Raw genomic sequence first — 17,196 nt, 5'->3', positions numbered from 1 at the left:
GTTCGGGTGTTCAGCTGGTGAAGTCTCACTCCTGATTTTCGAGTGTTGTGCATCAAAACCTCCAGCTGAACAGTGGGAGCTGCACCGACTGTGAGCAATCAGACCCAAAATGCCTTAAATTGGGCAGATAAGGGATGGATTGGCCAGCAAGAGGGAAGCAGCAGGACCTGTGCACCGGGGGGGAAACATTTTGCATCCAAATAAATACCACCTTCCCATAAGCTTTTATCTACCCACAGCCTTGTCTGTTGGTGTTAACCCCCCTGCCTGGCTGGGCTGGCTCCTGGCACTGCAGAGAAAGGAAAGGAGGAGAAGCAAGTCTGAACCACGGCATGCAGCAGGCATTGGGATGCAAAATGGCACACAATGCTTGGCCAACATCACCTCAGGGGATGCTGCTCATCGGTGCACAGCAACCCACTCGCCCAGGGAGAGGGTCTCGCTGTGCTAAGACCTTTGCTTCCCGGTGGGCTGCAGGCTGGGTGGCGTGGGACAACTGCCTGCAGCTGGAAGACATGAGAAAAGGTGTTGGCTGGAGGAGAAGGGTGACTTAGGGCAACAGCTTGAGCTGGCCAAAACCATCAGGAGGGGCAATGAAGCCTTCAATTTTTACAAAAAGTAAAGTAGCGCCCAATGTTGGCTCCTGGTTGCGGTGGCATGGCTTGGAGATCACTTAATGCAGTGGTGCTGGAGCCCTCCAAATGACATGTCCTTCAAAGCTATCAGATCATGGGACTTTTCTGGGCATACGTGTAAAAACTTTATGCCCAGGATCTGCATAAAGCATTATTTCAACACGTCCCCCGGGTCTCAACAAGAATTTAGCACCTGGAATTAGCTATGGAAAACAATATTTCAGAAGTCGATGGATTTTTTTCTTCCTAATTCAATAAAGCAATAACGATCGTCTGCTGAGAGCAAGTAATGGGATCCCAGAAGCAGCTCAAAGACAGATGGCAGCAGCAGCATGCCTGTTTGGTGATATTTCTCAAAGCGCTCTCCAATTTGAAAGCCACAATCATATCATCTGGAAAATTAATATGGCAGGTCAGAACATAAGGTAGAGTTTGTAAAAACAAATCTCAGGGCATTAGTTGGCCTGGCCCAGCATCTCAGTACCGACTTGGGACTCGGAAAAAAAATCAGGATTCATGCCTCAGTCTGCCAAAGGTCCCTTGGGCAGGTTGCTCAGGACTAGATGAAAGCAGCATGGCTGGGTACAAGGGCTCAGTTTAACCGGGCTTTACCTTTGAGAGGGGACCCCTCCTCTGCCCCAGCACTGTTGGCCTTGCATTAGCACGCTGTGCTCCATCAAACACCAAGGGTATTTGCTTTTCTCGAAGCTCAAAAGGTTTTGCAATATGTAGAGTATGCATTGCCAGTCGCAGGCAAAACAGAGGCAGGCGTGCTCAAGAACAAGCCTCTCCCCACAATAAGTATGCTCATTATTTTCTGAGGAATCCAGAAATTCAGGTAATTCAACTCTTCCTCAGGTCCCCAGGGTAATTTTAGCACAGACCACTAGTTTTTAGCCAGACCTTTCCACTAGACCTAGTATTTTATCTACTGGGCATCATACTCTGTTCACAGGGGGAAGGAGCAGCAAGCAGTGCCTTCCAGGAGATCAGGAGAAACATGCGATGTCTCCTGGGGAAAAAAGAATACGTGGTACACCTGACAGCACAGGAGGGACTGAGCAGAACCCATGTGTGGCCCAGAGCCATGATGAAGCTGGTTTTGGAGGAACGCCACACCCGAGGAGTTGCAGGGACACGGCCTTTCCAGCCCCCCCCCCCCCGCCTTTAGGCATCAGGGTACTCTGCAATTAAGAAATAGGGGAAAAAAAAGCCCAAAACTAAAATCCCAAGGGGACTTGCCATTCCTAGAGCCAAGTCTAGCAGTGCCCCCATTCCGGCATGCCCAGCTGGTTGCTGCAGTATATGTGTACCCCTATACGTTTGCATCCTTAGCAGGCTTTTAATAGGAAATGCTTGCTCAGCCTGCGTTTCTTGCAAGCTGAGTTACGTACAGTGACAAGCTCGTTTGCTCTTTGGGGACAGGGCTTCAAATAGCTGCTCGCTTGTGGCAATTAAAACGGGCAGAGTGCTGCCACCGACTCCACTAGCCTGTGCTGTGACTGATGCAAGCGCCGTCTGTAGCGCTCTGATAAGGATATCGGATGATTCAGAATAATCTAGGCTTTGCTGAACATATGAGCCCGAGTGTTTGTGCTTCTGTTTCTGTCTAACAGGAATACTGTGTCGTGCTCGTTAGAAGGGGGAGAGGGTGGCTGGAGGTAGGTGGGCACCAAAACTTCCGCTCCATAAGACTGTCCTGCCTGCCACTCATGTCTCTTCCATGGAGGTCTCCAACTCAAGGGTCTGGCCGGTCTAACCCCATGGCTTGGACACAGCAAGGGGGTGATGGAGCAGGTGGGGAGGGAGCAAAAAGTCAACATTAAGTCTTCTTCCCATCTTGGGGGAGTTCCATGAGCTGTGACCGGGCAGCAGGGCTGCTGCACAAGCAGTTGGGGCTCAACTAAGATGCAGGAGGTGGGCATCAAAGTGGGCAGCACAGGGGGCAAGGGGGGAAGGGAAGGGACACGCTGGCCCTTCAGTCTTCAAAACTGACTTCCAGCTGGTTTAGTGCCATGTTATGTCCATGCCTTAACTCGTTTTGACAAACCTTTAATCCCGCAGACCTGCTGCATAGTCTACTCCCATCCCATTAAGACCACATCTTTCCCTATTGAGCCATTCCAACAGCTTGGCTTTGATCTCACCCAGAGCAGAAAGCCAAGCCAACGGCACAGCCTATTTACAACATGAACCGAATCCAGAGCTGAAACATCCCACCCTTCGGCTGTCCTTGATCAAAAGGTTTACAGCCTAGATAAAATGGCATTTCAATCAGAGTTAAAATATCCAGTTTTCATAGCCCAATTAGCACCACACCCCCCTCAGATAAGGGCTGCTCAGGAGCATGGCTGCATATTACCTCTCTGAGATGAGGAGCTGGGTATGACAGGAGGGTGAGGTCTGGGAGCAAGGCTGTATGAGCTTGAATTAAAGTGGCAAGGAACACCTCAGCAGGCATGAACTGCTGTCCCACAAACACCTTACTGCATTCGCAGGGCTGTTTTCAGAAATCTCTGATACTTTTCAGTCCACCACACTAGGTAAATCCCCTCTCAGCACCTAAACGTCACCATGGCCAGAAGACAGACAAGAAACTGGGTTAGGAAGAAGCAAGTTGGGTTTCTGGTGATGGGAGCCCACACAGTTCCATAAATAGCATCGGTGATTGACTAAAATTCAGGTCAAAAGAGATGCTGCTGAGATGTCACCACCTCTGCCAAGCGCCGCTGTCTTTAGGGACCAAATGAACCTTGTACGTCTTCCCACCCAGCCAGGGTGGGAAGAGCCACATCACGGTGCCTCCTCCTGCACCGGGGCTCTCCTGCCGGGCACCCCTCTGCCACACTAGAGACAGCACCGTAGGGATGCAGAGTGGGTAGCGTCTGACACCCCCCATTATAACCACCCTCCTCTCTGCTGCTTGTAGAAAGTTGGTAAATAGGAATTAATTCAGCTGGGATTAACTCAATCCCTGCTGAGGCACTGAAGGCGCTTGAAGTTTCCTCCCAAGTGCTCCCTGAAAGCAGCACAGCATTTTACCACCAAGCACACATCGCAAACAAGACTGTACAAGCAAGGGCTATAAAGCCCTGTGCAACGGCTGCTCTTCAGGATATTTTGTGCATGGTGAGCGGGATCCAGAGGGACACTCAACCACGCGTGAGATTTCACATGCTCAACTGGTAGGAAAACTTTGAGCAGCATCCGTGTGAGCAAAATAGCTCCATCCACCACCACAGGCTGTAAATGATCTTATTCCTCTACCCGGGGACATCCGGGGGGAGCAAGTGAAAGCAAGGAGCAGACACAGCGAAGCTTTCAAAAACATGGGGAGCCTCTGACTCGGTACCCCGCTCTGCTTTGGAGAGCTTGACAGCTGCTTCCGATCCTCAGCTTGCTTTTCTTTTTAATGATAAAGTGATATGTGAGTTGAAAGCTAGAGGAAAACCATGCCTCATCCAAGCAAACAGCTTGCCGTAACTTAATGTACCAAGGGAAGGACGACGCAGGGCGGTGGCGGCTCAGCGCGTGCAGCTTGCTGGGCTTGGTATTTATCAAGCGACAGAAGATGCCAAGAAGAAAGCAGGCCTCTTCCCATCTCTCAGAAGTATTCATCTTTACTTGCAGTTGTTTTTATTACCCCTCTCCACCGCAGCATCACTCTGGCGTGCGGGAAGCCACGCTCTCCTGTCCCCTCTGAACAATTTAACACGTCACCGCGGACCCTTATGTGTCCCCGCAGTTGGGTCCCTGCTGCCACGGCTCACTGGAGCCAGCCATTGGCAGAGCAGGGCCCCCGTGAGCAACACCAGCCCCATTAGTCACCAGGAACCATTTAGCCAAGATATTTTTTGACATTTTCCGCAAGTGAATTTTGCATTATTTGAATCATCTACGCAGAGCGCAGCGAAAGGCGGCATACTGGGAGGAACAGCCAGAATTACTCACAAGCTTTTTTGTTATGTTGGCTCTAACTTAAATTGCGATCTGTCAAACAGACAAGTTGCACGTCGCTGCAGACGGCTAGAAGCAGCCCCTGCTCGGGTTGCAGCAGGGGCCAAAAAGGCAAATGAGTCATTTATATGTAGAAAGCCTCAGCAAGTACAAGCATGCTACTCTCCAGCTTCGTATTAGTTGCTTCATTCAGTGCTAATCACCCCATTAAAAAAAGATAGAGCAGAAATAAATAAAAAAGGCAAGTGAGAGATAACAGAAGCATCCTCCACTGCAACACTGCAGACACAGGATGAAATGAAGGCTGGGGTACTTGGTGTAGGGATAAGGGGATTAAGAGGTGAAGGGCAATGGTGAGGAAGGCCTAAAATACGGGAAACACACGCACACACAACCTGTTGGCCCAGGGCAATAAATTCAAGGTTCCTATCAATATTTTCTCACCATAAAAAAATACAGAATATTCACTGCAATCATAAAGAGTATATTTTTAGTGCCTAGCTTTTCCATCGTGCTCACAGCACGAGGTGCTCTTGAAGAGAGCTGTAGGGCTTCTTCAGATGGGCACGTCCCCAGTGAGCACTGGTCCCAGCCAGCCCACGCTGCAGATGCTAACCCCCAGCACTGGGGACAGGAGCTGCCCCGCAGCGGCAGACTGGGCCAAGCACCCCTGCCCGGGCAGGCGTTTCTCAGGGCAGATGAAGCCCAAAATCGCTGCATCCTTATGAGAAGGCAGCAGCCACGATGAGCCCCGGCTCCTACAAAAAGCATCACGCGCAGCGCATACAGGTCACTGCTGGCTGAAGCTCTGCTAAAAACAAACAACAAATTGGAATAAAACTCACATTTCTCTCCTATTGCCCAGACTGATCCAATGGAAAATTTCTCCCAGATCTGCAACGTAACGCTAACGACAGATTTATTTTTACAGCTATATCATGAAGAAGGATTATCTCAAAAGAGAAATCATTCTGAAACCAGCAACTTGACTCAGCAACACAGGGGTCTGGCTGGATATAGGGTGCAACCTTACCATGTACACATGCAAAGAGCTGTCTAACACCACAGCAGCACACAAATCCTGCCTGCCTGAGGGCGTCCTGGGTTTTGAACTGATCACAGGAGGAAAAAAAAAAAAAAACACAAAAAACCAAAAAACATACTCTTGAACTTGCTGAAAGGTGCACAGAAGGGAGGACCGCTGTTTACACAGCCAGCCCTATAGCCTTACCTCCCCAGCTACCAGCTCCTCTACCACGGCCACCGCAAGCATGACACCTGGGGGTGAAATACCCTGGAGGATGCCAGACCGGAGAAACACTTATTGTTAAATATTATCCCACTACAGGATCTGCTTTTTGAGATCCAGCATTTTTCAGACCCAGCACCCATTCTTCAAAGGAAGGGTGAACTATAATCTCTAAATACAGCCTCACGTTTCTGCACAAGCACAATAACACATCTTGGAGATGTGGTGCTGCATGCATGCAGCTGAGGCTGCTTCACAGCCAGGAAAATGAATAGCCAGCGAGGTCCCAAGGGCAGAAGAAAACCTTGTGGGCTTTGCCGTTCAGCAAGAGAAGAGACCGCATAAATGCAATGTCGTGGCTCCTCCTTTGCCGCCAGTCCTTTTGCAAAGAACTAAATCAAACTCGGAGCTGACGCACCCAGAGAAAACTTGGAAATTTAGGAGATGCCATGCTGGCATTGCTCCACAGCTTCTCAGTGAAGAGCCAGCAAGGAGAAGGACCACTTTGGTTGTTTAAAAAGGCAGAGAGAGACAGGGGAGATTAAATATCTCATAAAAATCATGTTTAATTATCTATTAGCAAGCAATATATTCACCTTTTTTCATCCAGTCCTCCAGTGCTCACCCCTTGGTGCCCCCGAGCTCACTGGTCAGGGGACACAGCCACAGTCCCAGAAACTGCCACATAAACACCCAGGAAGGATGGGGCAGCGTGTCAGAGCACAATATACTGTAAAACGTGGCTTCAGGCCACATAAATTACAGAAACATAAATTACAGTCATGCTCCAATGACCTCAGGGCTACCCAGACCCCAAGAGACCTGCACCCAGCTGCTCCCCACCAAATTGTTTCAGCATCTATTAGACCCCAGGGTAAAACCACTGAACCCAACAGCGATTCTGCCCACGCTTACACAGCGGGCATCAGAGCCCTCTAAATGTTTGGATGTTCAGTGAATGACAGGCAGGAGATGAGAGGGATGAAAGGAAGAGATTGGGGATTTACTGCTATTAATAATGGCCATCGTTTTAATGTAGAACTAATAACTCCCCTGGCACCCTGAAGCACAGCTCTTTGTTTGTGGGGCCGCTGAACCAGTGGTCACTAGTTAAGCCAAAGCCTCCTGAAGCGTAAATACTTCAGACTGGCTTAATTCATAAAACTGGCAGGTTTTACTGAAGATCAGACACTGACACGCTGCAAGGTATAAAACTGAGACAATGAACCAAATGAGAAATGGGCTCTTAGGAAAAGAAGCATATGAGCACCTTCACAATTTCTGTGACGTTTGGTCTCTCTCTCTTTTTTTTTTTTTTTTAAAGTCATTTGCTAAATGAATGAGGTGATGCTGTGGGCAGGCACTGCTGCTGCTACTGGTGGAGCTGGGCTGGAGAAGGCTCTGGACCGAGGCCATCCCTCCAGTGCCGATGAGCCCCTCTCCCCCTGCACTGCTCCTCCTGCCAGAGAGGCTAAGCTGAGCACCGCGCCATCCCTCTGCTTCCCTTAACTCCTTCTTCCTTGCTCCTCTTTATCTGAATTTTCTTACAGTATTGAGCAGAAAACCATCTACTGGTACATTATGACAGGATAAATACAGCCCTTTACTGTACATTCATACTTATATTATTTCATTCTCACCTCCTCAACTGATGGTGTGCTTTCCATTAATATAATTCAAACATTTACCTAAAATCTTTACATTATTTTTGTGGCTACCTCTTCCCACTACAGAGAACTCAAGAGCTGCTGAGAGGTTTTCCTCTCCTGAAAAAAAGACCTTGACCGCTGTCGGGAAACCAACCAGCAAGTTTTTAATCCTCCCTGAGACTTTTTACATTTCACTTGCCAAAGGTCCGTGATCAAAGGTTGGTGATGATCTTACGCGGCATGGAGGACGTAGGGAACAGATTTATTTTCAAATATTTTAAATATTTCATATTTTCATATTACATTATATTCATAATGTAAAGAGTACAAAGAATCTCTTCTGTCTCCCTAAGTAGAGCTAAAAACGTGGACCAGAACTGAAGTTTAACAAATATTACCACTTCATTTATGAATTGGTCATAAATACAGCGAATGCATTCAGAATGGCTTGGGGACAAAAGCAGGGACTTCAAAAAGACAGTAATTTGGTGAAGAACATACATGTATAAATATGCTCCTTTTATTCAGGGTGGGGAAAAAATATCTGTTGCGTGCATCTGAACACTTATGAAACTGCCTCTGATGAACATTATTTCAAATCGAAAAAAAGCACAATGGAAACATAAGGAAGAATACAAAGATTTTCTATAATCCCAAAGCAGTTCCCAGCAAACCTATTAGGCAGCCAGCCATTTTGAGTTTCATTTCAGCACTAACTAAAGCACATATTTTAATGCTGTGCCACTGCTCTTGATTAAAATCAAAACCAAGTTCTAAATTTCTTCAGGTTAGCACTTAGATGAGGAGGAACTGAATTAAAAGAAAACCAAAAAATTTTAAGAGAACACTGAAGAAGAAATTAATTTCTCAAATTAGCAATGTGCAGTGGCACTTCAAAACCCCAGAGAAACAGAAAGGATGCCTGCAGGTTGCTCCTTGTGATACCAAACAGAGCAAATCCAATCAGATGAACATGCTGCAGGATCAGTCAGGCGAAAGCCACAGGAGCAGCATTACAAAGTGAAAGATGTATAAAAAGAGGATTTTCTAAACCTATTGTACTGGCTTGAAACTGAGCTATTCCCCCCCGGAGGAGATGACAGCTTTGCTGGTACGGTCCTGCAGAACAAGCTGTCCAAAAAAAACCCTCAAAGACAACACAGGGGAAAACTAGAAAAAAAGTTTTAATGAGAAATTAAAAATCCTACTAAAACACTAACGCTGCAGTATTGCATTTAAAATAACACATCTCCATTCAAAAGCCCATTTCCTACATAGGTGTGTAAGCAAGCTGTTAAATTTTACCATGCTATTTCATAATTTTTTGTCTTTAATGGTGCCATCATAGCTCCTTGCTTTACATTTCCCCTTGCTTAAAATAACCATCTATGGCAAGAGCACTGACCTTCAGGAATAAGTGAATGAACGAGAAAACTGGCATGCCAGCATGCGACCAAATTGAAAACGATGACAGCAGTTATTTCGGAGCGCGGAGATGAACAGAGGGAAGAATATGATTATCTACATGTAAAATATTGAGTGACACCGACAGCAGACAGGAACTTCTGTTTGCCCAGTCTTGTGAAACAAGAACGAGCTGGTGCTCAAAGGAATAAAAAGACAGCAAATAAAAAAAAAAAAATTATTATATTTTTCTGCTCAGCAAGCGATCAACTCAAGATGCCATAGAGGCCAACTGCTTCATCATGATAGAAATTCATTACTTGCCTTTAAGATAAAATGACCATCAAGCCACATGAAAAGGAATAAAATAAAAGACAAAGAAAAATAATTTTTCAAAGGAATGTATATGCTTCTGAGCAGAAGTTACCACCTAATTACCGAGCTAAGGTGTTTTGCTAGGGGGTACGGTTAACCCTCCTCTGAAAAAATCTGCTCTTGCTACTTGTAAGTGGCAGGATGGAGTGTGATGGACTACAGCTCATACACTAAGGCTGTTATTTTATTGAGAGAGAGAGAGAGAGAAGAGAGATATAAAAAAAGCTATTTTATAATACATATTTTTTATATATATATATATATATATAAATATATACAGGCACATCAAGCTTATATAAACACCAGGCTCTCGAAAGGGTTTCAGAAGTCAACGCACGTGGCCGTGTTAGGCCAGACAAGTACCGGAGTTCCCACCTTACCACACCTGCGGTTTCTGGCAGTCCCACAGATTATGCAGGAGAGGATGTACCACGTAAAACACAATTTTGGGTTTTTTGGGTTTGGTTTCTTAGAAAACGTGATATTTTTGATGATTTAATCCTTCTAGAAAGCCTTGAAAGCAAAAAGAGAAGTTACAAATCCGTATCTACTGCAGCACAAAGTAGAAACTATTCACATGAAAACATATTGATAAGGAAATGCAAATGAGAAATACAACCCCACAAATCCCCTCATCAGCAATGCTGTGCAGCCGCCCTGCAGCACCTGCTGGGTTTGAGGGACCAGACTGGATGGATGTTTTGCCCTGTGAGGACGGTCAAGCAGCAAAGCAGGTGGGACCGGCAGGTCCATCCTTGGGAGTTTCTGAGACCCAACTCGATGCGGCCTGGAGCTCCCTCACCTGATCTCTGCTTTGAGCAGAGGTTGGACTAGGTGACCTCTGGAGTTCCTTTCCAACCCAGCTCCTACCATCAAGAAAGAGAGCAACCTCCCAGCTGCCTCCCGTTAACCCTTTTTAATGCCACCAGACTGCTTCACAGGCCTTTCTCTGTGGCTCTAGAATAGCAGCACAAGCGGGTATGCTGAGGAAAGCGAGTCACACTTCAAGACGGCAGTAACCGCCGTCGCTCCCCCAGCCAGCCCATCACACAGGCTGCCAACACGAGCTGCAAGCAGCAATCTTGGACCACTGTTTCCATCCCCCAGCTCCCTCAATGACCTACTTACAAGTCTTAAGGTTGCTTGCTGTTGAAATGCATATTAAACTCAGAACTAACAAACAAACAAACAAAAAAAACCACATCTTTTTTTCATCCCAGGTCGATGGGATTCAATGTTTAACAATGCTCCATAGTCAATCACATTTCAGAGGGCATAGAGACCTAGAGATATTAAGAGATGGCCTAGAGATGCTAAGCAGAAACTCCGTGCGCACACACATTTTAACATGGTTACCTACAAGAGAGACTCGGGGTAGGGGCCACTGCGGGAAAGCTCTGGGGGCGAGGCAGGGGAGACAGGCCCAGGCTGACCAGACACTGAGCAATTGGTGCATTTTTGTTTATTTGCTGTTTAACTGCTGCTATTCAAAGTAGCTGGTCAACTTTCAATGCAATGCTTGGACAACAAAATAAATGTTTAGCAAATCAATTTAGAAGCGAAACGGAAGTGTGACCCATAGCATTTCCTTGCAGGAGACTGAATTTCCACCTCAGGGCCTTTTGTTAACGTCTGAGACCTTATATGGATCTTTGCAGGGGGAAGTACCTCTTTACAGGGGTACAAAAGCAGCACCCAGCTAATTACATCTTGCTATACCAGGGGTATCAGGTACCCCAACTCTCCCTCCACCGAGAAAAGGGACTGGAAGGCAGGAGTCTCTCTCAAACAACAGTGTTTAGAAACCACTACGTCTGGTCTCAGCAGCAAGCATTGCGTGCTTACCAGAAACAGCCACTGGCAATAAAATGTGGGTACCCAGGCGACTTCAGTGCCCGAATCCCGTTTTCTCATGCACTGGAGTGGCGCAGTGGCTTTAAGTTTCTGTTATTAAGCCTGAGAGGAGGAATGCCCACGGCTTGCCTCTTAACAGCTGGAAACAGCATCCATGTCCCTTCCCACCCTGCGTGGAGGTCTCTGACCTGATGGATCAGCATGGGGAGCCCCATGCCCCAGCACCCCACTGCTTGCCGCCGCTGCTGGATCCACCTCCAGGAACCCAGCGCATCCATTTCACACATCCCACACGGCGCGAAACGCTCCCCCAGCAAGGCACCATCTCGCGCACGACTTCGCACTTCTCTCCTGCCACCAAGCCTGATGCTGTCTGAAACTCACCTGCCACCAAAACATCATCACCTGGGATGAGTCAGAGTCTAATACGACCAACATCTCAGAGTTGCCAACAACCTCTATGCTCCCCTCCCACTGTTGAGTCCTTCAACTTCAGGGCAGTTTTGTGTATGTGGACCTCACCTCAGACAAGCATTCTGGGGTCCCAGCAACAGAGACTGAACCTCTCTGGTGGTCTGCCATCTCCCTTTAACTAATTTATCCCCCCACCCACACCGTCTCATTATAGCTCACGTTATCACAATTATCCCCTGATTAACCAGCAGAGCCCTTACTCAGGCAATGCTTTGCAGCTGCCAAAAGCAAAAGTGCAGCTTCTGCACTTAGAGAACACAAGAACCTCTTCCTGCAAACCTTGGCGGTGGCCACCCTGCTGCCCACCCGAACCAGCCAGGAAGGCTGCCTGAGGAAGAGGAGGCATTACCTGGGTGAGGTGCGGGTTGGGGTTGAAGCCGCACTGGTTGCAGACTTTGCTGTGACACTGGGTGCAGGCATTGAAGTTCGGCTGGCCAGGGGAGGAGGTGAGCTCCGTCGTCTTGCATATGGGGCAGAGAGTGCTGCTGGGGAGCGGGGCGATCTGCGGGAGCGAGTAGGGAGAGGTAGGGGTGCTGCCCCGGTCCGGCGACACCGAGGGAGACCTCCCCGAGCCCTGGCTCCTGGCGTCCACCTGCAGCATCCTCCGTGGTCCCTCTGCCGGTGGTCCGGGCTGGCCCTGGCCCCTCATCTCTCGGGGGCTCTGGGAGCTGGGCACAGTCTGTGCAAGCGAGGGGGATGCTGACCGCTGGCCTGCAGCCTGATCCAGCTGCTCTGGTCTCCTCAGTGTGCTGAAATACCATTAAAAATACACAGAATAAGCCAGGTTTTCTACATTCAAATGATGCCAGTCAATGCAGAAAACATCTTAAGTACCCTCTCTGCCCCCAAAGCCCCAGCTCAGCCAAGGATGTATAGCAAAACCACTCTGCAAAACAGGGAAATTGTTCAGATCAGCAGAAGGATACGCTCTACCTTATGAAATGAGGCGCAATTTCAGCCTTCTCTTATATAACCCAGCAGCAGAGATGTAATTGAATTACTCGGTGTATTCAGAGTTGAACTTTAGTTGTAAAGTTGCACAGAAAACATGACTGAGAAGTTTGGGGCAGCTCAGCCTCCTGCCAGCCAGGGGCTCCCCGTTAGCGCTTCTCCAGCACAAACCAGTGCTCGAAGAGGCAGCAGCCGCTCTGGTTTGCAGATTGCAGGGCCCTTTCTGCAGAGAGACGGCCAACGCGTGCTAAACCATCTTCTCACTACCTACTTTTATGAGTTGCTGTGAAACAAAAAGACTGCAAAGAGCCCTATCTATTGGAAGAAAACCCCTCCAGAAGCCCAAAGGAGGCAGGAGAACTACTTATGCTTTCTTGACTATCAAGCTGCCCCTGTGCAAGTCACAGGTGAAATCAGTGGGAAATTAAGAGAGAGGGCATCACCTCTGCTTTAGTAATCATTACCAAAACAAGAAGCATGGGAAACAGGGGCTTGGGTGGGCTGGCTGCCCCCCCAGCTGAACCCTCTTCTGGGTGATGTGAGCCTTGGTTGGGCAGAAAACCAGCTGGAATGCATCAGGGCACCAGGACAGGGCTATGAAACCTTCCCATGAAATCCCAGGTACCCAGAAGGAGCAATGCTGAGCAATCGGCATCGTACTTGCTGCTGGTCAGGCAGCAGTCCTCACAGGCTGCGTAGGATGCTCAGCACCCTGCAGCGCGTGCTCCCTGTCACCCCAGAGCTCAGGGAGAGGGTCCAGCAGCCCCAGGGAGCTCTGGAGGAGCTTCAGCTGCAAGAGCTTTGAGTTCTCATGCTGGAGAGCACGGCACGAGGTTCCACACACCCCACCTCCCACGTTATTTCAGTGCAGGTACCCCGCAACGTGCTGCTAATGGACCACAAGCGCATGAGAACAAATCTGCAAGGGAAGATGTTTATGTAATTACAGGGGGTTTAGGTAACAGAATCATCCAGTGCATGTGCTCGTCAAATATTTTTCAAAAAGGCAGAAGCCCTAATGCCCTTACTACCTGTGATCTACAGCTGTTTAAGGAAAAATATTACTTGGAATCTCAAATTTAATAAATTGTTGATTTACCCAAGCAGGGTCTGACCTTATAAAGGTTTAAAAAGGGAACTTAAATGCATAAAACTAATGAAATTCAAAGTGCATGCTGCCACAGTAATAGGAAGTCAGATGAAAATAAATATTAAAATAGTACTTTGGGAATACTTTCCGGCTGCAGATTGAAACCCACTTCTCTGAAGGAGGAATCACACAATAATAATAAAGCAAAGCAATAAGGGAGTAACTGATCTGCTCCAGACTAAAGAGCAAACTGCACCTGGCCCAGCAGCAAGACACCTGCAATAAGTGCCATTTGCACGCCTTGCTCCTCCATCATGAATCCTGACGCCTTTGTGTTCAGAAATGGGATCTGCCTCCAGATGCTGAGGGCTGCAAAGCTGCTGCCCCATAAAACGCATGGCATCCGTAGCTGGTGGAGATGGGAGAGCTCAGTCCCAGACACCGGAAGAAAGTATTACCAGAAAGCAAAATGCATTTTCTCTCCTTAAATTTAATTTTCATAAAAACAGCATCTATGTATTAGAATACATACTACCCTAATGGTGTATTAAACAACACTGAAATAAAATTATTTGAAAAGATTAATGTTTATATAGTCAAATAACTGTTGTTTGGAACAAGAGAATCATTATTCCACTGCAAATTTCAAAATTAATTTTTTTTCCATTTGATATGAAAAAAATGTTTGCCACCAAGTGGGAATTCTGACTCCAAACCGGCTCTGACCACAGAAATACCACTCAACTACCGTTTCACTTCCCAGAACAGTGAGAAATGGAAAAGACTTACAGCAGCTACCCACAGCGGAAATGTTTAGCAGTATATTAGTAGTTATCACCTATTTTTGCAGCTGGTATTAGTAGTACTAGCAGTCTGGCTTATTCAGTTCAAGTAATTTAGTTCTTTAAATAAAGAGTGGATTTTTTGCTCCGTGAATTTTTTGCAGCAAATCAACGTGAGGAGTGCCGTACCTCTGTAGGTGCACTCCATCAAGAGGAGCTGTCACACAAGGCACAGACAAGTTTACTATATTCCCTACCCAAAACAGAGTCTGTGGCTCTCTTGAAAAAGCAAAAACCCATGAGAAAAAATACACAAGGTGTTGTTATTTTGCCTTGAGCATCATTCCTGGCGCAGAATGGGAAGGAGCGTGGCTGGGCACTTGCTGCCTGGTGGGACAGTGCTGCTCCGGAGATGCTCTCCCCGCCCGGGACGGCGCTCCCTCTCGGCTCCCTTCGCCATTTCAGGTGCAAAGAAATGCCGTGCACCATCTCCATCCTGCTCCCGGCAGCGGTTTCACTCTGTGCACTTACATCACCACTGCATTTATTTATTTTATAATTATCCAAGATGCCTCAGCCGTCCTGTGACACGGGCTGGGCTGTCTCTCATTTGCAGCAGCTGAACGTGCAGTGTATGTCTCGTACCCATCTATGAACCCTTTTGTTGTTGTTACAGAAGTCCAAACTGCAGCTCATCCACTTTTTTCCATACAGCCCTCTTTATCACTGATAAAAACATGAACTAGCATCGGGCTGCTAACCAGTTCCAAGGAAATTCTCCCCAATGCCCCTAGGTCACTCGTTAACAATTAGATTGAGATGTCTTGATAAGGCAGGATTTCACCTGTTTGATGGGGGCTGTATTGATTTTGCACCGCCCTAACTGTTGAATTAGAAATACTGGGCGATGCTCAGTCAGACATCTCCGCAGGGTCCAAATTCAGCAGCGCTCTCACGGTTACCAACAGAGTTATAATTTTGTCCAAGTAAAGAATATCAAGTGCGTTTGACTAAGCTTATTAACAATTACACTGCCGAGGTTTCCATTTATTATATTCTGTCTATTAAATGCTTTATCAAGAGAAGGTCAGGCGGGCAGCTCTATTAATCTGCCCACAATCACTGGCAGGTTGGGCAGCGGGGAAGATGCCATTTTCTTCCTTTTTTTTAATTTTTAAATTGAAAAACGACAGATTTCTTCTTGCTTTCTAAAACTCCCTCCATTTTCCAGCATAAAGCCAACACAGCATCAAACCAAGCTACAACCAGCCTCCTGCCCTGGTGCAGCCCAGCCAGCCTAAGCCATGGCCACCACCAGCCCTCTGCTCCTCCGCCTCTTGCCCAACCTTTGCCAAGTTCGTTGGAGCTCAACTCTGACCGTCCTTTGAACATGGAGCAGCAAACCAGCCCACGGCACCAGCCTCTGCTTTCTGCAGAGAGGAACACAGCATTTCACCGTCAAGAAGTATGCAGGGCAGAGTCATGGGTCGGCAATATCAGAAGCCTGGGTTTCACTCCCAAGTCTGCGGCGTATCCCTGCCACCTCTCTTACCTTCCCTACGCAGTGAAAAAAGCATCTGCCTATCTCCTGACATGAAGCACTGCAAAACACCCACAAAAATTAACCCTCAGCTCCGTGCAAGAGAGGAAGCTAAACTGCAACGTTGCTTGCCACATAGCCCAGAGCTAAAAATCACTGAGATTAATCTGTACCCAGGTCTGCTTCTCCATCAGATACTTCTGATTAAAGAGGTGCAGAACTATCCTTGTTCCACTCGGGAACAAGCACAGATATGAAACCAGCCTTTCTATTTAGGGCTGGTGCAAATGTCCTGGCAGGCTGAGAGGAGATGGAGAAAGGACTAGGAGGGAACAGCTGACTGAGATGATCAGAAACATGAACAGCATAATGAAAACCAAGGGTCAAAGCCATTCCCCACAAAATCAAGCTCAGTGGTGTAAGATGTCACAAGCACCTCACATTTTTTATGCTTGATTTTTTTGCTTCTGTAAAAATGATGTTTTTTCATTGAAATAACAAGAATTGGGAAGGCTTTAAAAACAAAGTCCTATTTACAGCCAAAACAAATGTTAGACTGTTTGCTGGTTAATGTTTACTTCTAGAAAAAAGTGATTTGTCCTAAACCTAACTTTCGACGGCATGGCAGTGCCAGTGAAAAGATGTCAGCAGCTTTAGGAAAGATGAAAGCAATACAATGACATAATATTGGTTTACAATCCCGTTCCAGTAAATTGGTATAGCCTTCTTATTTGGGAATTCCTAGGCAAAGTCAGGGCCTGTAGAAGGGAATTGCTCTAATTTAACTCAAGTAGGTTCAGTGGTACCACTAAATTTTAGAGACAAGACCCAAGCTTGGAGCCAGCATCCCAAGGGGTGTCAACAAGTCCTTTTTCATACAAGATGCTAACTTGGGAGCAATAACCATTGCAAGGTAAATGCCAACACTGTTAACATCTTTGCTATAAAATCAAGTAATAATGATATTACACAAAATCCACACACATGGCTTGTAACTCAAGTCTTGTTCAGGCACGGTGTGTGGAAAAGTTCAAGAGAGAGCATATGCATTGGTTTTCTCCTAATTTATTGGTTTTCTCCTAATTTCACGTTCCCCCCTTGAACACACTGGCCACATCCATCTGCTCAGCTGCCACCAAACCCCAGCCGTGCTCACATCCATGGGGGCTCAACATTTTTGGTCCGAGTAAATCTTCAGGAGCTGCAGCCCTTTTATGCAACCGGGAAACAGAGATT

General features: G+C 47.1%; 1 protein-coding gene across 1 annotated transcript in view; it reads right to left on the bottom strand.

Moving 5' to 3' along the window:
- Positions 1-17,196, bottom strand: part of BSN (bassoon presynaptic cytomatrix protein) — a gene marked incomplete at both ends in the record, with an annotated part of 92,833 nt that overhangs the window by 56,821 nt on the left and 18,816 nt on the right. Inside the window, one exon of the mRNA XM_082321504.1 lies at positions 11,947-12,346. Within this exon, the coding sequence (XP_082177630.1) occupies positions 11,947-12,346 (400 nt within the window). The remainder of the gene's footprint in view (positions 1-11,946; positions 12,347-17,196) is intronic.

The sequence above is a fragment of the Platalea leucorodia genome, assembly GCF_965183815.1.
Source record: "Platalea leucorodia genome assembly, chromosome: 9".
In the NCBI taxonomy this organism is placed as follows: domain Eukaryota; kingdom Metazoa; phylum Chordata; class Aves; order Pelecaniformes; family Threskiornithidae; genus Platalea; species Platalea leucorodia.
Note: the sequence above shows the minus strand (reverse complement) of the source record. Positions and strands in the feature narration are given on the sequence as shown.